General features: G+C 36.1%; 5 protein-coding genes and 1 non-coding gene across 10 annotated transcripts; all 6 read left to right on the top strand.

Annotated features, from left to right (window-relative positions):
- The first annotated feature begins 3489 nt into the window (after positions 1-3489).
- On the top strand, positions 3490-4803 carry F26A3.4 (Protein-tyrosine-phosphatase). The gene is made up of 4 exons (NM_059732.5): positions 3490-3851; positions 4065-4164; positions 4265-4372; positions 4427-4803. Exons 1-4 carry the CDS (start codon positions 3502-3504, stop codon positions 4547-4549), a joined length of 681 nt encoding a protein of 226 aa, NP_492133.1. The 5' UTR covers positions 3490-3501; the 3' UTR covers positions 4550-4803.
- A 503-nt stretch (positions 4804-5306) lies between these two features.
- 21ur-14981 lies at positions 5307-5327 on the top strand. The gene has a single exon (NR_050269.1).
- Positions 5328-5442: 115 nt separating this feature from the next.
- ego-1 (RNA-directed RNA polymerase) lies at positions 5443-11440 on the top strand. Its single transcript, NM_059731.6, has 15 exons — positions 5443-5616; positions 5660-5824; positions 5869-6243; positions 6293-6433; positions 6512-6646; positions 6692-7873; positions 7918-8295; positions 8344-8455; positions 8504-8946; positions 9014-9487; positions 9533-9712; positions 9761-9899; positions 9947-10476; positions 10526-10895; positions 10948-11440. The coding sequence occupies exons 1-15, from the start codon at positions 5509-5511 to the stop codon at positions 11112-11114; spliced, it is 4899 nt and encodes a 1632-aa protein (NP_492132.1). The 5' UTR covers positions 5443-5508; the 3' UTR covers positions 11115-11440.
- Positions 11441-12003: 563 nt separating this feature from the next.
- Positions 12004-18355, top strand: rrf-1 (RNA-directed RNA polymerase; the record flags this gene model as incomplete). Of its 3 annotated transcripts, NM_001263626.5 has the most annotated exons (20): positions 12004-12121; positions 12216-12374; positions 12425-12745; positions 12821-12943; positions 12992-13135; positions 13214-13393; positions 13455-13721; positions 13770-14312; positions 14390-14569; positions 14614-14976; positions 15027-15138; positions 15186-15643; positions 15699-15900; positions 15946-16217; positions 16263-16442; positions 16495-16630; positions 16683-17209; positions 17514-17763; positions 17814-17933; positions 17981-18355. In NM_001263626.5, 20 exons carry the CDS (start codon positions 12014-12016, stop codon positions 18139-18141), a joined length of 4806 nt encoding a protein of 1601 aa, NP_001250555.1. The 3 variants fall into 3 exon arrangements, 2 of the variants coding, with proteins under 2 accessions (NP_001250555.1, NP_001250556.1); NM_001263627.3 differs by lacking the exon at positions 12004-12121 and having other exon boundaries at positions 12351-12374; positions 17981-18141; NR_050268.1 differs by lacking the exons at positions 12004-12121; positions 12216-12374; positions 12425-12745; ... (12 more) ...; positions 16495-16630; positions 16683-17209 and having other exon boundaries at positions 17559-17763; positions 17981-18350.
- A 97-nt stretch (positions 18356-18452) lies between these two features.
- ncbp-2 (Nuclear cap-binding protein subunit 2) lies at positions 18453-19324 on the top strand (the record flags this gene model as incomplete). 3 transcript variants are annotated; one of them, NM_001383376.2, is made up of 4 exons in its annotated part: positions 18453-18608; positions 18702-18883; positions 18978-19186; positions 19290-19324. In NM_001383376.2, the coding sequence occupies 4 exons, from the start codon at positions 18540-18542 to the stop codon at positions 19304-19306; spliced, it is 477 nt and encodes a 158-aa protein (NP_001370288.1). The 3 variants fall into 3 exon arrangements, with proteins under 3 accessions (NP_001370288.1, NP_001250553.1, NP_001250554.1); NM_001263624.3 differs by lacking the exon at positions 18453-18608 and having other exon boundaries at positions 18834-18883; positions 19290-19306; NM_001263625.3 differs by lacking the exons at positions 18453-18608; positions 18702-18883 and having other exon boundaries at positions 19033-19186; positions 19290-19306.
- A 689-nt stretch (positions 19325-20013) lies between these two features.
- On the top strand, positions 20014-21433 carry F26A3.1 (Lipid droplet-associated hydrolase; the record flags this gene model as incomplete). Its single annotated transcript, NM_059728.9, has 6 exons — positions 20014-20164; positions 20215-20397; positions 20566-20801; positions 20847-20954; positions 21002-21185; positions 21232-21433. 6 exons carry the CDS (start codon positions 20014-20016, stop codon positions 21354-21356), a joined length of 987 nt encoding a protein of 328 aa, NP_492129.2. The 3' UTR covers positions 21357-21433.
- Positions 21434-21607: the final 174 nt, after the last annotated feature.

The following is a 21607-nucleotide window of genomic DNA, read 5'->3' as shown; positions in this document are numbered from 1 at the left end:
AAGCAAAAAAAGCAACAGTTATTGAGACTATAGAACCAGGATTTGTGGACATACCGTGCATTCTCTATTAGTGCTGCACCTCATTGCTCAACACGATGGTATTTAGGAAAAAAAACTTTGAGTTTTTGCAGGTTGACAATTTTTGCCAGATCTAAAAATAACCTTTCGCATTTTGCTAAAAGGTGCATTTACTGCAAAAATCAACTCTCCTTTTTAATTCCGCGAAAAAGTGTGTTATCAGCTGAATTGAATCCAATAACCCACCCTTTCTTATCAAAATAAAGACAGTACCGTAACCTTTGGGTACAGTATCATCTGTCATTTTCCACACCTTTCATCATCATCATCATCACACTCTCGACGCCTACAATCTCTTGTTTCAACCCATGAAAACCAGATTTATCAACGCCTTCTTTTTTTGGAGTGACTGATGCAGTGGTTATTGTTGTGGAACTTCTTCTTTTCATTCTGAACACGCCATCTGTGTTCCCATTGATTAAATGTTGTATCAACGTGTCAATCAATTACTTCTTCAAATCAACACGATCTTTTTGTCTTTTTTGTTTCTTATCCATTCTCTTTTGAGATCAGTTCAAACCACCAAGTTCTTTTTGGTTCTTCCTCCTCAATGTGTACTCAACTCTGGCCAGAACTTTCGAACTTTGAGAAATAGTAGGTAAATCGCGGAGGGTTCTGAGATATAGAGACATTGACTGGCCAAACCACAAGGAACGAGCATTTGTCGGGTGATTTCAAAATATTTTAAACTTTGAATTTCAAACTACGAATAGTACAAACTCAACCCAATTCTTATTTATCTATAGCTTTTATATTCCAGTTATGTCTTAATTCTTTTAATTAAACAGTAGATACTCGGATATGCATTAATGCTTTAAGGTTCTCAAAAATTCCATATTTTTTGGCAAATTTGGCGACTTGTAAAAACTTGGTCTGAAAATTTTTAATATTCTTTTAAAAAATTTTTTTTAGTTTTTTAACCCAATTTCAGTATATTTTGACAAACTATGAATAGAATCTTGACGTTCAGTCGACCATTTCTAATTTCCTGAGTGCGTCTGAATCCATAAATCAGACTCGATGAATCATGAGACATCTCCCTCAAATTCATAATTATATTCTAAACTACAATCACAAGCTTCCGACTATACGATTGTTTTTCTTTGTCTCGGTTTTCTGTTTATAATATTCCAATCAGCTGTTTTGTAGTTGTTCATGAAATTTGAGAAGATGGAAAACAATGTGAAATCAGGAAAAAACAATGGAAATATTCCTCAGAATTTTTTAAACAAGCCTCCGCATATAGTAATTTTGTAAATTTATATATTCGGACTGGTCTTGCCGCGAAAATATTTATCACTCATCCTAATGAGTTCGTGCACCTTTGAGTACAAATATATGAAAATTGCGAAAGTACCAAAACTTTTTCTGAAAAACTCCATTGCCATCTTCTAATTTAGTTATGATCTCTGACGTCTCTCACTCTCTCCAACATTTTCCCATGTTGAATTGAGGTCGACTCACAGTGACATGTGACTGTCTTTCTTTTCATGTGCGTGCGAATTTCGACCATTGCGAAAAAAACTATTCAATTTCTTTCCCATCGCACGTTTTTTTCTAGTTTGGATCAGTTCTCCTATTTCAGAAGTGGGCGGTTGGAACATCTGATTGTGAGAATTATAAACAATTTAACGAAAAAAAAAAAATCATGTGGTAGACTTATTCAAAAGCTTATATTCATTTTGAAGCTAGCAAGATCAAGAGTTTATTGAACAGGAAGATAAGAATATAACGTCAACAAACTATTATTTTTAGTACCCATTTCGGCACGTTTACCATCAAAACAAAAGTGTAAAAAGTGAACTATGTCTCCTGACTCAGAAGCAGTCAGCGCGTGGGTACATGTAGATATGTAGACTAAATGTAGACTAGATGTGCGGTACAGTTTTATGCAATTTTAAAAACTCAAATTTCAATTTTTCGAATTGAGTTGTCAAAGTTCATGAATTCCAATTTATATAGGACTATAGAAAATATTTTATTTCGCGTTTGATTAGTTGAACTGAAATGAACTGACTAGTCTTAATAATTTTTCTATCATCTAAATTCCCATGACACATTTCGATGAATGAATTCTACTAGTTCAATGTCCTTTGTGACTTCCATTTAATTTCAGTTAATTGAACACATGCTTAGATGACGTCCCAACTCTCATGATAGTCGTAACTGGATACCCTTTGCCCCCATTGTTCAATCCCGCCTTTCTTCAAGCTCCACCGAATACACATATCACTGATCAGATGAAAGAACAACTGCTCAGCGGAGAGCTCGTGTGAGCTCTCTCTCTGACTCTCAGACACACTACAGTCGTTGGAACCACGCCTCTTCCCTTGATTTTCTAATCTTCTAATCATTTTTGGTTGTGCTATGTATTCTGTGTTTATTCTATTTTGTCCCAAAACTGGAACTTTCGAAAGTCGTTGATAGTTTTTTCTTGCCTTCTCTCTCAATCGACACGTACAGACAATCACGTGTGTACAAGAGAGAGGCGGGGTCACACAAAAGCACTGAACGACCGAAAGTCAATCAATGTCTATATATTCCTGGTGGGAGTGGTCATCAAAACCATCATAATATTTTGTATTTTATCACTTTTTGGCTCCTCCTCTATGGGAGGACATGCATCCTTTTTGATTCTTGAACAAGTATTTTTCAGTCTTTCATTCTCTTTCTCTCATTCTCTCTGAACTTTATCTTTTTTAATCATTCACTTCCGATAAAACTTTTCTCTCAATCTTCAACAGATGGTTCTTCGATTCGTGAAGATGGGGCCAGGATAGAATCAAAGCAACTAATCAAGGTCATAGAGTATAGAGTCGCAGAGTGTGAGAGGAGAGCCAACAGAGTGAAAATACATGTGAGCGTCACATGCTTCTTCTCAGAAGAATATGTCAGATACATTTTGCAGTGTAGAGGAAGAAGGCGAATACAAATCTCTCCGCGATGATCTTTGTTTTTTTTTCTTTTTTTTCCCCTTCTTTGGGTGCTTCTCCTTTTTGGTTTCTCTTTCTTGATTTTTTATGTCAAATCTTTGGTCAAAGCTCGAAGTGATTTCCTAGGCACACTTTAGGAAAGTAGGTATAGGCCTCATCAGGTAAACTTTTTACCGTACATACTTTCACAACTTTGCAAATTTTGAGTTCAAAATGTTTCCCCAAAAAGGTAAAAACGAAATATAAATATCGTTCCTTCTCCATTATCAATTTTAACCACATGTTTTCTCTTCGTTCTCCTTCCATTTCATTTCATCCGAAACACTTAATTCTCCCAAAGTTCACACTCTTATCACAATCTTCTTATCTCAATACATCTCTCAACATCATTCCCTGTTGTCACGTGCCCCCTCGTTTCAATTTCTTTTTTCTCATTGATAACCTCTTGGTACTCGAATCAAATTTAATATGATTACAGATACACTACAAAATGACACTGTCTTTCCGTGTAAATCCAGAATATGCGGCCATGTCAGAAATCGTTCCGGGATTATTTATCTGTGGAGTTTCTGCGTTGAGCAAAGATGAAATGAAGAAACATAAGATCACACATATCATAAATGCAACAACAGAAGTTCCAAATCTCAGAAGTCTTGGAGACATTCAACGTACAAAACTTTGGCTTGAAGATACTCCACAGACATATATCTATCCACATCTTGAACTTCAATCTGATCAGATTCAAGCACTCATTGCTGATGGGGGAAAAGTTCTCGTGCACTGTGTCGCCGGAGTGTCACGTTCTGCTTCCATCTGTTTGGCTTTCTTGCTCAAATATCGGTATGTCATCTTGTTTTAGTTAGAACCAAAAATAGTCCAGAAACTCAGTGCTTTCCCCTATTATAAATTCTATTGGACATGTGCTTTCATGTGATATCATAAGTATCCAATAAATGGGAAGAGAGCACGTGCCGGAAAACAAAAACTAATGAATCTGATGTTTTCCCATGAACTAAAATAGAATGCACATATTGATTTTTGATCTATTTCCAGTTGCCGAAATCTTCGTGAAGCTTATCATTTGATGAAATCAAAGCGTTCAATGGTTCGTCCAAATCTTGGTTTCTGGCGCCAACTTATTGCTTATGAACAGGTATGTAACTGAAAGTTAAAGACATAAACACTCAAAATCTAGTTTGATCATTCTTATTTTCTTATCATTAGGTCCAAAGTTTATAATTTGTATCTTACAGAACGTCAAAGAAAATGCTGGTTCTGTTCGATTGGTGAGAGATGAAGCTCAACCAGAACAATTACTTCCCGATGTTTATCTTAATATTGCAATTCCAGCTAGACCAGCTGTAAGTTTACAAATCATATTTCAAACTACAGAAATTGACCCTTTTAATTTTCAGAGCCCGGAGCAAGATCCAAATATGATCCCAGATGAGCCACGAGAACGCCGAAATTCTGGATTCAAATCTAAATTCCGTCCAGTGCTTGAACCTGTGATGGAAATGGCTGAAGCTGTTTGCTGATTATCATTATTTTCCATATTTCATATCATATTTTCTTGTTTTTTTTCTGTTTTCCTCCCTTTCCACCTCCCACCATGCACACCAATTAGGCGCAATTACCACTTTTTTTCCCTGAAACGGGTCAGTGCTTTAGTTGTTCAATTTCAATTTCTTTTCAAATGTTATTCTATTCCTCTCTCAATTATATCAGAAATACGGGTCGAAATCTGTAGTTTCCGGTGCCATGTAAATAAATTTTGAGATTTATTAATTTTATCTTCATGTTGCGAATTTCCATTCAAACACAAGTTCTCGTAAAATAATCATTAGAAAAATTGGAGATGCAGATTATTTAAAAACTATTCGGACTTTGGACTAATAAAAATACAAAAAAATCGAATTCCTCGTCCCGACTAAAAATTAACTTGTGAAAGTTTTTTCTCCCATTTTTGCCAAAAAAACCAAAGCCCAAAAGACAACAGCCCTTGTCTCACCGCGACAACGAAATTTTTGAACTATAACGCGTGCCACTTTTTTCTTATTTGTTTCTCGCTCATAGCTAAAAACTGCGAAGAAGAAGGTTAATAATTCGAAATTCGATTTCAAAATGCCGCTGCCTTCAAAGGAGCTTAAATCGTTGTGAACTACAAGTCTCGCAACGAACAGGGCAGATACGATAGCGCGCCAGAAACGTTTTTCGAATTTGAATCAATTTTCATCCCAAATGCCCAAATATTTCTGTTTTCTCATTTATTTTATATGATTCATGATGCTTTAGTCTAGTGAAACGTAATTTTAAAAAATCGAATATTTTTAACGCTGCAATTCTAACCAGAAAATCTCTTTTTTTATCTAAAAATTTAAAATCCGTGTAACCATGGTCTAAAATGTTGAAATTGTAATATTTTTCTTACAGACCATCTACCTCAAAACGATTTTAGCCTAAGATATATCAAAAATTATCCCGAATCCTCGCAACAATGGGGGACGAAGGTTATCGTGGATGGATTAAACTCGAAATTCCCTGTTCTCTGCCAGAGCGGCAAATGGGACCCATAGTTAAATGCCATGTAGCAAAATTAGAGCCAGTAAGTTAGACAATGTGTTCATCAATCATTTTTTTTGTTTTAGGCATTGAATGAATACAACATCAAGGTTTTGACAAAAGGACAGGTTCAGGTTGTCGAAGAGCAAGATTGTGAGCCGTTTTATGAAACAAATTATGAAGTTGCGACCAGCAGGTTTTCACATGATCTAATTGCGGCGATCCAGACATATTTAAAAGATTTATCAACGGTTTGTTGCTGTCGAAACTTTCTATCGTATTCGTACTTTTCCAGGATCATCTTATGCCATTCCAACGTGGAAATCTCGTTCTTCACAGTTCCGATTTTTGGTCTTCCGAATTGACATGTCATTTGGTTGATATTCCGCTTGCCGCTGTTTTCTTTGGAAATATTCAAGGCGGAACATTCATTAATCATTGGGAAGTGTCTTTCTGGGATGACGTTAGACGTCGGAAGTCGGCAAGAACGAGGAATACTGAACCAACACAAGCCGATAAAATTGGAATGAACCAAATCAAAGTGGAGTTCGAATTCGATAAAATTGATTTTATGACAGTTCACTTCAAGCACTTTGAAAATGATTTTGAGGTTGCTGATAAAGATGCGAAGAGGACCAAACAAACAGTTACCATGTATTACCAGATTACAGTATGTTTTCAATAGAATTGGGAATAAAAATCATAACAAAAACTTTCAGGTTAGGAGAACTTCTATTCGTCGGATTATTGTTGATCCTGTCGTTCAAGATTGTAATGGTTCGGATCGGATTCGTGTACATTTCGAACTTAATTGTCCTGTTCTCATTAGAAGAGCCTACCGAACGGCAAAACAGGAATCGGTGAGCACACCCAAGCCGTAAACCATGAAATTTCGCGATTATGAAATATCGAAATAAGATGTTAATTACAATTTTCAGGAAAATCGGCACTCCGTCCCACATTATCGAAGATATTTGGTGATCAATCGTGGACGAAGCGCGAATCAGTATCCAACAGCTAAAGCAATAACGGATAGTCCTGTGTTCACAATCGAGTTTGATCAATCTGTTGGGGTAATAATTCAATATGCATCAAGTTTTTACGTGTAATTATTCCAGCTCAATGAAATCTACCGCTTACTTTCAAGACTTCGCATCCGTACTGGAGTTTCCATTGAATTCGCGGACATTCCTTCGATTGACTGTCTCATTTGGAGAGAGAATCCTTATAACCGTTGGACATTCCTAAATAATCAACATCTGTCGCCCACTCATTTCTCTGCGCCTATTTACAGAGATTTCATCACGACCGCATTTCCAAAGAAACATGAAGTATGTGGCTCTCGAGAAGTTGACACCAACAGGGAAAGAAAATTCGCCATCACTTATCTCCTGGAATGTCTGATTTCGAGAGGAGCAGTGGTTAAGGATCAAATTTTGCTTGATGAAGGAATATGGCACCGATTCCTTGAAGTGATTCTCCACTACTACACGAAAGATGACAAACTTTGTGAGGCCGGACTTGAGGATTTGGTTCACATGATCGATGGTAGAAAACGAATTGGATCATTGATCAAGTGTTTCGATAGAATTTGTCAAACGAGACAGAGAAACAGTCTGGTTAATGGATTAACAACTGAAGAAATGAGAGAGGGATATCAAAGAGTTCGAAAGATTATTTTCACACCGACTCGTGTTATCTATGTGGCACCGGAGACGTTGATGGGAAATCGAGTACTGCGACGATACGACCATGATGGAACAAGAGTTCTAAGAATCACTTTCCGAGATGATGATAATCAGAAAATGCGAACGAATAAAACTTCGACTATGCTTGAAAAAACCGTCAATCAATATCTCAAAAATGGAATTACTGTTGCTGGTCGTAATTTCGGCTATTTAGGAAGCTCGAACTCACAAATGAGAGATAACGGTGCTTACTTCATGGAAAAATATTCATCATCACAGTGCAGAGAATACGAACGGATATATCAAATCAAACCACCAATCACTTTCAATCCAAAGATCCAAGCTGCTCGAAAGAATTTGGGACGATTCGAGACTATTGACAACATTCCAAAAATGATGGCTCGTCTTGGACAGTGTTTTACACAAAGCAGATTGTCAGGAGTGAATTTGGAAAGATGCACGTATATGACAACGTACGATTTGACTGGAGGAAAAAATTTGAAAGGAGATGAATACACGTTTTCTGATGGAGTTGGAATGATGAGTTATCGATTTGCTCAAATGGTCTCAGAAGTTATGGATTTTGGAAAAGGTGTTCCCAGCTGCTTTCAGGTACCATAATCTTTTCTTTGGTGTTTCTTAATAGTTTTTTTCAGTTTCGTTTCCGTGGAATGAAAGGAGTCATCTCAATCGAACCTCTTCTTGACAATCTTCGCCAGTGGTCAATTTCGTATAATATCAGCAAACCGAGCGATGACAGTTCGTGGAGCTTGAACTGTATGTTTCGCCCAAGTCAAATTAAATTTATTTCAAAGAGACACCCACGTGATCAAGTGGAAATCGTCAAGTACTCATCGCCAGTTCCAGTGGCATTAAACAAGCCATTCATCAATATTCTCGATCAAGTTTCGGAAATGCAATCCTTGGAATGTCATCGAAGAGTAACAAATCGAATCGAAGAGTTACTGGACAGACAAATGCTTTCTTTTGCCCAACAAATGGTGGATGAAACTTTTTGCAGAAATCGACTGAAGGTTTGTTATTAAATTACTGATAGTATCCTCATTACTGTTATTATTCAGGAGCTACCTCGTCGCGTAGATATTGACTACTTGAGAACAACATGGGGATTCACATTGTCTAGCGAACCATTTTTCCGATCTCTTATCAAAGCATCGATCAAGTTCTCAATCAGTAAGTTTAAACGAATGAAGCTTTTTAAACAAACCATATTTGTTACAGCCAGACAACTCCGAAAAGAACAAATTCCCATTCCGTGTGATCTCGGACGGTCAATGCTTGGAGTCGTTGACGAGACTGGGCGTCTTCAATATGGTCAAATCTTCGTACAGTATACCAAAAATCTGGCCCTGAAACTTCCACCCAAAAACGCTGCGCGACAAGTTCTTACAGGAACGGTTCTCTTGACCAAAAATCCATGCATTGTTGCCGGAGATGTTCGGATTTTCGAGGCTGTCGATATTCCAGAACTTCATCACATGTGTGATGTAGTAGTATTCCCACAACATGGACCGAGGCCTCATCCTGATGAAATGGCTGGATCTGATTTGGATGGAGATGAATATTCTATCATTTGGGATCAACAGTTGCTTCTGGACAAAAATGAAGATCCATATGATTTCACTTCAGAGAAACAGAAGGCGAGCTTTAAAGAAGATGAAATCGTGAGTTTCGTTTTAACGAGATTACATAAATATATTTAATTCTAGTCGCAATAAATAATATTTTCAGGATGACTTGATGCGTGAGTTCTATGTCAAGTACTTGAAATTGGATTCCGTTGGACAAATCTCGAATAGTCATCTTCACAATTCTGACCAATATGGATTAAACGCAAGAGTTTGCATGGATTTGGCGAAGAAAAATTGTCAAGCTGTGGACTTCACTAAGTCTGGACAACCACCTGATGAACTTGAAAGGAAATGGAGAAAAGATGAAGAAACTGGCGAAATGATTCCACCTGAAAGAGCTGAAAGAGTACCTGATTATCACATGGGAAATGACCATACTCCAATGTATGTCAGTCCAAGATTGTGTGGAAAACTGTTTCGCGAGTTCAAAGCAATTGATGATGTACTCAAAATTTCGGAAGAACGAGACGAGCAAGTGGAGATTTCTATAGATGAAACTATCAAAATTGATGGATATACGGAATATATGGCTAGTGCAAAAAACGATTTAGCAAGATATAATGCTCAGTTGAGAGTGAGTTTTAGGAGAAATAGTTGAAAGATGACCATGTTTTTTCAGTCAATGATGGAAAACTATGGAATCAAAACAGAAGGTGAAGTCTTCTCAGGATGCATTGTTGACATGCGAAACAGAATTTCGGATAAGGATCAAGATGATATGTCATTCTTCAACACAAACCAGATGATCGAGACGAAATTGACAAATTTGTTCAAGAAATACCGAGAGATATTTTTTGAAGTAAAGCTTTCCTAAGCCAGTTACATATGTGTACATGCGTAATTTCAGGAATTCGAAGGCGGCTGGGAAGGTAACACAGAAGCATTCTCTCGTTACGGACGTGATAGTAATATTCTTCAACGACAATGTCGTGCTCCGACAGTGCAGATGATGAAAAAGGCCGTAGCTTGGTACAGAGCTTGCTATGGTTAGTTGGATAACTTGAAATAAAAATAAATACTATTTTAATTTCAGAGGAAGCTCGAATAACTCGAGAAAACAAGAAATTGTCGTTCGCTTGGCTCGCATATGACGTCATCGCAAAAGTGAAACAAGACAAAAGTCTTACAAGTGACGAAGTTAAGATGGGTGGAGCAAATCCATTGTACACAATGCTTGACGACCACAGATCTCAGTATCTTGTCGATAACTCGAGAAAATTCGAAGCTTTTCGACAATTTTCAACACCTAAAACTAGTGGAGAACAAGTGAAACGAGCTCATAGAATCATCAAAATGTACACAGAAACTTATCCAGGATTGGATGCAGTCTTATTCATGTTAGACGAATGGGCACGGATTTCAAATCTATTTGAAAATCAATCACTTCGAGAATATCATTTATCACTGCTATTTATCCTGTTTGCTACAAGGCAATTTTCTTCCGTTGATGGAAATGCTGCCAAGTTCTTCAATAAGGTCGATGAGAAAAGTTACAAGCAGAGTAAAACAATTGGAGACTTTGAGCCCAGTTTATATATTGAGGAAAAAGGAAAAAGTCAGATGGTGAGAAGAATATTTGTGTTATTTTTTTTATAATAATGACTGTTTTCAGATGGTGAAGTTTCTCGAATTTTTGGCCTCGCGAAAGTTCCGAAAAATGGCGAATCTCTCATTCTGTGCTCTTGATTTCTCATCAATTTTCATGCGAGGAGAATGGCAAATTTTCCATTTGGCCGCACTCAAAACCTACTACAACGTGTTATTCAATTTACGATTCGAAGAACTTCCTGTGTCAACTGATCCAACAACTACAGTTCGTTCAATAATTCGAGAAAACGAACCGTTCGTGATTGAATTACCAGCCAATTGTGATCGTTCATTGGTTCATCGCAAGCTGGTAGAGCATACTGGTGTAAAAGAGATATTCATGCGAAACATGGAGAAATCAGTTCGCTCTTCGGATGATGTGCAAAAAATCAATAGTGAGTTAACAAAATCGAATGGTAAACAGATTTAATTTTCAAATTATTATAGTGCGTCTTCTGGTTTCTACACGTGGAACTCTCGAGTCAATGTACAAGTTGCGTCAACTGGTTGCTGTAAAAGTTCCCATCAAAACGTACGTAACGGGACAAGATGTGTCTACACAGATGGCTCGATTGTGCTATGAAAAGATTGTCAGAGGACACATCAACATCTAGAATGTTTCTCTTATTCGTTTTTAGCAGTGTTTTCAGAGATTTTAAATGTTTAATATGGTTTTCATTTTAAATTTTATTTTTCTGTTTTTTTTTTGCATGTTTTAATTGGCATGCTTATTTCTGTTTCTTTTTCTCATTATATTTTCCTGTTGTTTCTTTTGCTGATTGATTGAAATGGATAGGTTTCTCCTTCTTTTCATCGTTTTCAGCGTTTCGGTTATCTGTTTCAATGAATTGTCTGTTTTATTACGAATCCGATATTTGTATTTTATTTGTTATATGCGTTTTTTCGTACATGATTTTCCTATTGGATAGAATATAGCCAGATTTCTTGAAAAATTGAAATGCTGTCGATTTTGTTTGAATTTTGGACCAAACTATCGAACTTTTTTCCTTCTCGACTGAAATCAACATTTTTGAAATGCAGTTGTTTTTGATCAGAAAAATTTTAAAACATTTTAAATATACAACTTTTTAAAGGTGCTCAATTTTCCGAGATGAAATTAAATTTCTTTATTATTAGAAAATAGTTTTAAATGAGTTTCCGTAAATAAAATTACGGAATAATAATCACGATACTTGCTCACTGTTGCATTGTCACCACAGTGTCTTTTTCAGCTGTCTGCGTCTCCGACGGGCAGCGTCTTTTTCAGTGAACCGATTTTTGCATTTCAGCGGGTTGTTAACTTTCAAAAAATGTTTTTGTAAATTTCAAAGTGAAGGTTAATGAGAACCTAATTTATAGTTATTTTTAGTTGTATAACAGTAAAAATTTAAATATCCAATTGATCGATGGCAAATTTAAAAAATCTTTATTTTTGTTTGTCTTCCATAAAACCTTGTTTTTCGTGCGTTGGCCATTAAAATTTATCTGTATAAAATTTTTCAGACTCCTCGTCATGTCGGAACGAAGTCATGGATTCATTAAATTTGAATTTCCGGAATTCGATAACTCGCTTCAAGTCATCGAAGGAAGTATCGATACAATGTTACTGACATTTACTTCAGTGCGTCATGGTTTTGAGAATTTTAATTCATTTTTTGGACATTTTTCGATTAAAAAAATGACGCTTGTTTTAATAATTATTATGATATTTCTAGGTTCTTCGTAAATACGAAATCGAAATCAAATCCCGTCAAGAAACTCAAATTGTTGAAGAACAGGACTGCGATTGCTTCTTTGAAATAAACTTTGAAGTTGAGAGCGAACAGTTTGATCACACAATTATAGATGCTATGCACGATTATTTATCAGATTTGGTGAGTACTTGAATTCATATTGGACGATTTCGAATTAATTTTATTTTCAGAATGTGTACGTTCCGTATCAGCGGCCTAACATTGTCCTTCATGGTTCCGATTTTTGGTTGAGAACTCTCGATTGTCACACAGAGATTCCACTTGCTGCGATTTATTTTGGAAATATACAAGGAGGCACATATTTCAATCATTGGCAGGTTTCATTTTCACGCGAAAACATATCGTCAAGAGATATGTTGCATAAGATACACGCCGAATTTGAATTCGATAAAACTGATATGATAACAGTACAATTTCAATGTTTCGAGGAGAAGAAACAGAAGTTTGAGGATTCGAGGAAACAAAAAGTTCGAGTGAACTATCAATTAACAGTAAGTGTTTAGCTGTAGCTATCAAATCCAATACTGGGAGAATTTCTTAAAATTTAATTAAATTCAAAAATTCAGATTCGAAGGGATTCAATTCGTCGAATTATTGTCGATCCACGAGTTGAAGGATGCAACACATGTGTTCATTTTGAAGTTAATTGTCCCCCACTCATCAGGAAAGGATATATTGATAATGATAAGGTAATTTAATATTGATCACAGATTTTTATAACAATTCTAATTGTTTAGTCATCGTTTCATAAACCCTTCTATGAGCGTCAGAAACGGTTCGATTGTGATTGGAGAAATGGAAATGTTAATCATGGTAATCCACAAGATGCTGCCATCGCAGATAGTCCTTTCTTCACAATTGAGTTCCATAAAGAAATATCAGTGAGCTATTTTCTACTGTTTTATGATAGATTTTGATGATTAAGCATCGTTTTTTATTATTATTATTCTCTAATTCAGACAAAAGAAATGTATCGTGTGTTGTCTCGTCTGAGGTCTCGAACCAAAGTTCTGATTGAATTTGCGAATCTTCCGAGCATTGATGTTCCGATGGGCAGTCACTATCCATACAACCGGTGGAATTTGAAGAAATCGCCGACCGACTCAAATGCGCCCATTTTTAGAGAGTTTCTGAAAGAGGTGAGTTAGTCTTTAAAAAAACAAAGAATTGCCTCAATAATCTGAGTATCAATTTTTGCAGATATTCCCACCGAAATATGAAATAGTAGATGATAAATTGATTGATGTTAATGAGGAACGGAAGTTTTCTATCACATATTTGATTGAATGTCTGTTGTCACGGGGAGCTATTGTGAAAGATCAACTACTACTGAATGAGCAACATTGGAAAAATTTCCTGGAAATTATCATTTGGTACTACAGGAATGATAATCAACTGTGTGAAGCTGCCTTGGAAGATCTCGTTCATTTAATTGATGGTAGAAAGCGAATCGGATCAATTTTGAAGGTTGTGTTTTTTGCATATTTTTTGATAATTTTTTTAAAAATTTTTCAGTGCCTAGATAAAATTTGCCAAAAACGTGAGGTTATGAAACTGGTTAATGGTTTAACAGAAAAGGAGAGCATAGAAGGATATCAACGAGTTCGAAAAGTTATCTTCACACCTACGAGAGTCATCTACATTGCACCAGAGACGATCATGGGAAATCGAGTTCTACGGAAATTCGATAAAGATGGCACCCGGGTGCTTAGAGTAACATTTCGAGATGATAATAATAAGAAAATGAGATCAAATGTTACGGGTAAACTTCTCGACAGGACGGCGAACAAGTATTTGGAGCACGGAGTTCGAATTGCAAATCGTGAATATGGTTTCTTGGGATGCTCAAATTCACAAATGAGAGACAATGGAGCATATTTCATGATGAGATTCACAGACAAGCAGCTTGATCGCTTCTACAAATGTAATCCGACAGCATCGAATATAAACTTCAAGCCGAAAATCGACGAAGTTCGATTTCAATTAGGAAGATTCTCGGAAATTGAAAATGTTCCTAAGTTGATGGCGAGATTGGGTCAATGCTTCACTCAGAGCAGGGTATGTTTTTAATTTTTATTCAGTTTCATGGATTTTTTAGTGATAACTTTCCATCATAATACAAGTATGAATTTCAGCTAACCGGTGTCGGACTTGGACGAGATGATTACTGTAGCACGTACGATTTGACTGGTGGACGAGCGACAAACGGAAGCGAGTATACATTTTCTGACGGAGTTGGAATGATGAGCTATCAATTTGCACAGGAAGTATCCCAAGCGATGCAATTTGGAAAAGCTGTTCCTAGCTGCTTCCAGGTAAATTAATTTCGTGTGAACTTAGGTAACTATAGTTTTTGCAGATTCGATTCCGCGGAAATAAAGGAGTCATCGCTATTGAACCCTTTCTGGATGAAATTCGTAAATGGGCACTTGTGAACGGTGTTACTTCGATGAAAATGGCGAAATGTTTGTTCCGTCCAAGTCAAATTAAATTCCAAGCTAAGGCTATTTCGGGAGACCAAATCGAAATGGTAAAGTTCTCGTCAGCGGTATTGGTTGCTCTCAATAAACCATTCATCAATATTCTTGATCAAGTTTCCGAAATGCAATCGTTGGATTGTCATAAAAGAATTACGAGCAGAATTGAGGAATTGATGGATCGTCAGATCTTGTCATTTGCCAAACAGATGAATGAGGAGACCTTTTGTAGAAACAAATTAAAGGTTTGTCTGAAACATGAAATAATGAAACTTTTTATTTGGAACTCTTTCAGGAGTTTCCACGTCGTATTGATATTGATAACTTGAGAACAATGTGGGGATTTACATTGTCTAGTGAGCCATTCTTCCGTTCCCTAATCAAGGCATCCATCAAGTTCTCAATCAGTGAGTTTTCCGAATTGTTTTCAATTTCTCAATTTTATTATTTTCAGCGAAACAGCTTTGCAAAGAGCAAATTCAAATTCCCAGTGAACTTGGTCGATCTATGCTCGGAGTAGTTGATGAAACTGGACGTTTACAATACGGACAAATCTTCGTTCAATACACGAAAAATTACAAGAAAAAACTTCCACCGCGAGATTCCAACAATAAAGTTCATGGAAGTGAGATTGTCACAGGAACCGTTTTGCTCACTAAAAACCCTTGTATTGTCCCCGGAGATGTTCGGATTTTCGAGGCTGTCGATATTCCAGAACTTCATCACATGTGTGATGTAGTAGTATTCCCACAACATGGACCGAGGCCTCATCCTGATGAAATGGCTGGATCCGATTTGGATGGAGATGAATATTCTGTTATTTGGGATCAGGAATTACTTCTTGAAAGAAATGAAGAACCTTTCGATTTTGCTGTTGAAAAGATTAAAGTACCATATGATAGAGAGAAGCTTGTTAGTTTTTTTTTGTTCATTTTTTTTTTAAACTTTGGTGTAATATCAAATTTAGGACGTCTTGATGCGTGAGTTTTATGTCACATATCTGAAATTAGACTCCGTTGGACAAATCTCGAACAGTCATCTTCACAATTCTGACCAATATGGGCTGAATTCGAGAGTTTGTATGGATTTGGCAAAGAAGAATTGCCAAGCTGTTGATTTCACAAAGTCTGGACAACCACCAGATCCATTGGAAACGAAATGGAGGGCCGGTACGTATGCGTATTCATGAATATGGTGTAACTACCTATTTTCAGATCCCGTAACATTCGAAGTTATCCCTCCTGAAAATCCTGAGCGAATTCCTGACTTTCATATGGGAAATGAACGAAGTCCGATGTATGTCAGTCCAAGGCTTTGTGGAAAACTATTCCGAGAGTTTCAAGCAATTGACAATGTTATCAAGATCTCTGAAGAAAGGGATGAACAATATAATATTGAACTGGATGAGACTATCTTTGTTACTGGTTTTGAGAGATATATGGAAAGTGCTCAAAAACAATTATCCAGTTACAACGGACAACTCAGGGTTAGTTTGAAGGCTGAGTAAAGTTTAAATACCCAAATTTTACAGTCTATTATGGAAAACTACGGTATCCGGTCGGAAGGTGAAATCATGTCAGGATGCATTGTCGAAATGAGAAATCGAATTTCGGATAAAGACCAAGATGATATGTCATTCTACAACACTAATCAAATGATTGAAACAAAAATGACATCTTTAGTGTGCAAATTCAGAGAAACGTTCTTCGAGGTACAGTTTATTTCAATATTTATTTATTTTTTAATTTCTATGCCATTATCAGGAATTTGGTGGATTCACAGTAAAATGTACACTTTTACCAAATGCTTACGATAACGGCAACTGTCTCAATTACCGTTGCGAAGATCCAGATCAGGAGGTCAGAAAGAAAGCTGTTGCCTGGTATCGAGCTTGTTACGGTAATTCAATTTTTTTGTTTCAATTTTTTGAACTATTGTAATTTCTTTGTAGAGTGTGCTCAATCCACGAGAGAAGTTCGGAAGCTTTCATTTGCTTGGATTGCATATGACGTCATTGCCAAAGTCAAGGAGACTAATGTATTGAATAACGAAAGAATGCAGATTGGTGGAGCAAATCCCATGTACACTTTCCTAGAAGAGCATCGAAAACAATATTTGATTGATCACGATGCGGATTTCAAGAACTTCTGTGAACTCGATCATCTAATTACCGGTGAAAAATCAAAAGAAGCGATTTCCATTCTGAAAATATATCTGGAGATGATACCAGGGTTGGACTCTGTGTTCTTCATGTTAATGCGATGGGGAGAATCATTACGATTGTTTGATGGAAAACCAATCAAGATTTATCACTTTTTCCTCATGTTCATTCTTTTTGCAACACGACAATTGGCATCTGCTGATGGAAATGCAGAACCGTTTTTCAAAATAATTGAAAAAGAAGAATATGAGAAACAGAAAAGAGATTCATCGAGAGGCAATATCGATCCACTTACTGAAAAAAAAAGATCAGATATGGTAAGGAATAAGGGGGTCATCGAACATCGTCGATTTTTCGATTTCTTCGAAAAAGTATGAAAAAAGAAGAGAAACCTTTGAATTTTGTCTATAAACATCTATATTTTGATAACAAAAATAAAAAATTCATTGAAATATATAGAGAAATTATAGGAAATTGTAGAAAAGTTGAAATTTTACCGAATATAAAACAAAAAAAACTTGAATTTTCGATTCATCAAAGTTGACATAAGTCCATTCAGCTGTATGATTTGTAGTCCAACATTGGCGAGAAATTCAAAGCCGAATTGTGTATTTTTTTCAGATGGTCAAATTCTTCCAATTTATGGGATGTCGGAAGTTCAGAAAAATGTCGACTTTATCCTTTTGTCCTCTCAACTTCTCATCGATTTTTATGCGTGGAGAATGGCGAATATTCCATGAATCAGCTCTCAAAACCTACTACAATATTCTGTTTAATCTACGTTTTGAAGAGCTTCCAGTATCATCTGATCCAACAATTACAGCTGAGACGATGGATCGAGAGTGTGAACCATTTGTTATCGAGTTACCCGGTATGTAAAATCTTTTGGAAATAAAAAAAATTGAGTTTTTTTTCATTTAGAAAATATAAATGTGAATGATCTGATCAATAATATGAAGAAACACACAAATGTTTCAACTGTAAAGATGCGGCGACAGGAGAAAAATCCGATAAACGATAAGGCGAAACCAAAGACTACAGGTAATTAAAAACTCTTCATATTGGTAGCATAAAATAATTGTTTTCAGTTCGTTACATCGTCTCCGTCTCCGGAACTCTCGAATCAATTCAAATGCTCAAAAAGCTTTCAGCAGTTACAATTCCAATCAAAAGTCATTGGGAAGGAGAAGAAGTATCACAACAGATGGCATCTCTTTGCTATCAAAAAGTTATGAATGGTGAATTTTAATCTCGTATTTTTGTTGAAATATGCCATAGACTCTGTTAATGTTTTTTCTTCACTTACATTTTCAAACCTTGTACTATTTTTTCTGTTTTATTTATTTTTAATTCCTTCTACCATTTGTATTTGTGTGTAAACTGACCAATTCCATCATCAAATGATTGATTAATAATTTTAAAATATTTTCTCCGTGGTATAAAACATTTATTTATTTTAGATTTTCGTTTCGTAATCGATATTCCCAATGTTATTTCGTTATCCAATATCTGCTAAATGAGGGTTGATAAAATCCAAATTCAAATAACCTCGGGTTTCAGTTAAACAACACGCGCTACGACACTCCGTTCTCTTTTCGAATTTTGTTCGCTGAAGAGTGTGTCTGTTTCTTCGTTCTTTCTTTTAAAATGGTCTTCGATCCAAGAACATTGGATAATCCTAAGGAAATTAGTGCTTACAGAGATCAAAGATACCAGGTAAGCCTTTTGTTTTAACAACTTTTCGGGTTTTTATCGAATAAAAGGTGTTGTTGCACAATACGAATTCAAATTTGTAGTTCTCAATTTCAGGGAACCGTTCGAGACCAGGAGACTGCTCTACGCACATCATGTACACTTTATGTTGGAAATTTATCATATTACACTAAAGAAGACCAAGTCTATGAGCTGTTTGGAAGAGCCGGTGACGTCAGAAGAGTGATCATGGGATTGGATAGATTCAAGAAAACTCCTTGCGGATTCTGCTTTGTCGAGTGAGTTTTTTCCGCGATTTTCATTGCTTCTCTGGACTTTTAACCCGAACAAATAAAATTTAATTAATTTTTATTTTTATTTATTGATTTCCAGATACTACACAAGAGAAGACGCTGAGCTGGCTCTTCAGAACATCTCAAACACTCGTATGGATGATCGTGTAATTCGTGCTGATTGGGATGCTGGATTCATTGAAGGACGTCAATATGGAAGAGGAAAACACGGTGGACAAGTTCGTGATGAGTATCGAAAGGATTATGATCCAGAAAGAGGAGGCTACAATCGCGCTATTGCTCAAAAAGGTTAGCAGAATAAAAAAAAATGGAAAAATCGTTTTAAGTTGTTTCAAATTGGTTTTTTTATTCGTGTGACTATTAAGAAAAATGAATCTTCTACATTTTTCAGGCGGTGACCGTCAATAATCGTTTCCAAATCCATCCAACACGATCCTCAATCATCATTCTTCAAACAAAAAAAATCACAAAATCTGAAAATTATTACCGTATATTCTCTATTAGTGCTGCATCTCCAGTAGTACTGCAGTCTCTAATAGTGCTGCACTCAAAAAGGGTCCGAAAATTAGTGCTGCAGTCTCTATTAGTGCTGCACCCCATTTTCTACTGAAAGAGTCACTCAATACATAGTTTTGACATTCTGGGGAGTGTTTTGTATATTTTTGAAGATTTCTAGTTAACTTACAAACATAATTGAGTTATTAGGTCATTTTTGTTACAAAATTTCACAATTTTAATGGATTTCTGCTTAAAAGGTGAGCATTTGTGACTAAAAACTAGTGATCTCCAATTGAAAATAGCCGTTCGAAAATTAGTGCTGCAGCCTCCAGTAATACTGCAGTCTCTAATAGTGCTGCACTCAAAAAGGGCCTGGAAATTAGTGCTGCATGCAGCACTAATAGAGAATATACGGTATCTCTGTTTCCATCTTGTTTTAACGTTTTATTTATTTTTCTGTTTGTGTTTTCTTCTCCAAACTTGAGATAAAGCCATCTTCCTCCATCGATTTTTTACAGATGTTTAAAAATAATTATTGAGGCAGGTGAAAATTTCCCAACACAATATCATTCTTTCTAACCGCATTTTTCCAGTTTTTCTTATTTATTTACATATAGATGACCTCAATTCTTCGAAAAGTGGAATGGGTTCGAGTAGCAGGGAAATGGACGAAAATGTCCGTCATGGGGTTGGATATTTCAGACGAAACGCTGAAAATTCAGAAGAAAAAGGAGAACGAGAATCGAGTGATTATTTTAATGATTCCAGGTAAATCGGGAAATTGCGCTTTTAAAAATTTAAGAAAATTTTAATTTCAGGAAATCCCGGAAACGAAGGATTCTACGCTCATTTCGGACGAGAAGTTTTGCAAAATTTGATAAAGAAAGATGAAGATGAGCAGAAAAACTTGAAAAATCAATATTTATTCTACACAGTTTCAAGTCTCAATCATGTTCGAATGCCAGATCATTTGAAAGATGATGGAGAACATCGAAATCATGGTAATAAATACAAATAAAACGAAGAACCGTTCACTCCAGCCTTTTAACTTATTTAGTTTCGCCGATTTCGCAGTATTTTTCGCCCTTTTGTTTTTTTTTCAAATACCTAACGAGACTCATGGATCCGGTGCGGAGCGCGTTTTTACGTCGATTATAATATATTTCCAGACCGAATTTCTCTGGAGGAACAAGTCAATCACAAACTATCATTTGTGAAAGAGCACCTGCCACGTGGAAAGCAACTGTACATTTTGGGGCATAGCATTGGTTCGTATATGATGTTAAGAATCATTCCTGAAGTGATAAAAGAAGGATTCCACGTGGAAAAAGCTGTTGGACTGTTTCCAACGATAGTTCATATGGCAAACTCACCAAATGGGAAACGATTACATGGAACTTTAGCTGTAAATTCAATTTCTTTATTTTAATTTTTAATTGTAAACTTTCAGACATTGAACCATCATGATTGGCTCACAAAAACGATTTGCTGGTGGGTGGATTACCTGCCAAACTCGATCAAAAAATTTCTTGTTGGATTGAACCTGAGACATCCTAATGTAAATTTTTTTTTGAATGTCAAGCAACAAAAAACATAATTTTTCAGACTCCCCCAGAGATCGTCGATGCGGCAGTTGAGCTTGTCCATATGGATGTGTTCAGAAATATAGTTCACATGTCAAACGATGAACTTGATATCGTTTTAGACCTAGATGAGCGTCTTTTGGAAAAACAAGACGTGGTTCATTTCTATTATGGCCTCAAGGATGGATGGTGTCCAGTGCAGCATGGTATTGACCTTGAAAACGTTGTGTAGATTGAAAATAAAATTTATAGGATACTCCATGCGGGACAGACTTGGTGAGGAGCAGGTCACATTGGACGAAGACAATTGTGAACACGCTTTTGTTATTTCTGAAGGAGACATTATGGCGAGAAATGTTATAAAATATTTCGATTGATCAGTTGCTCCGAGTTTTCCGTACTTCAACCTGTGATTGCATTACCTAGAATTTTATCTTTTAATAAATATAAAAATATTTGCACATTTTATTGTTTTTCCTTTTCTATGTGTTTGTTTCTAACACCTGTTAATATTTCTTCAATTGATTAATTGATTTTATTTAAGTATTTAACAGGAGCTCTAGTTATTACTGCCAGGATTAAGTGGTGACGAAACAAACTTTATTGCTCTCTACTGAATTCTAGTCTA

This window comes from Caenorhabditis elegans, chromosome I (assembly GCF_000002985.6).
Source record: "Caenorhabditis elegans chromosome I".
NCBI classification, from domain to species: Eukaryota; Metazoa; Nematoda; class Chromadorea; order Rhabditida; family Rhabditidae; genus Caenorhabditis; species Caenorhabditis elegans.
This window is presented reverse-complemented; position numbering and strand designations above follow the sequence as displayed.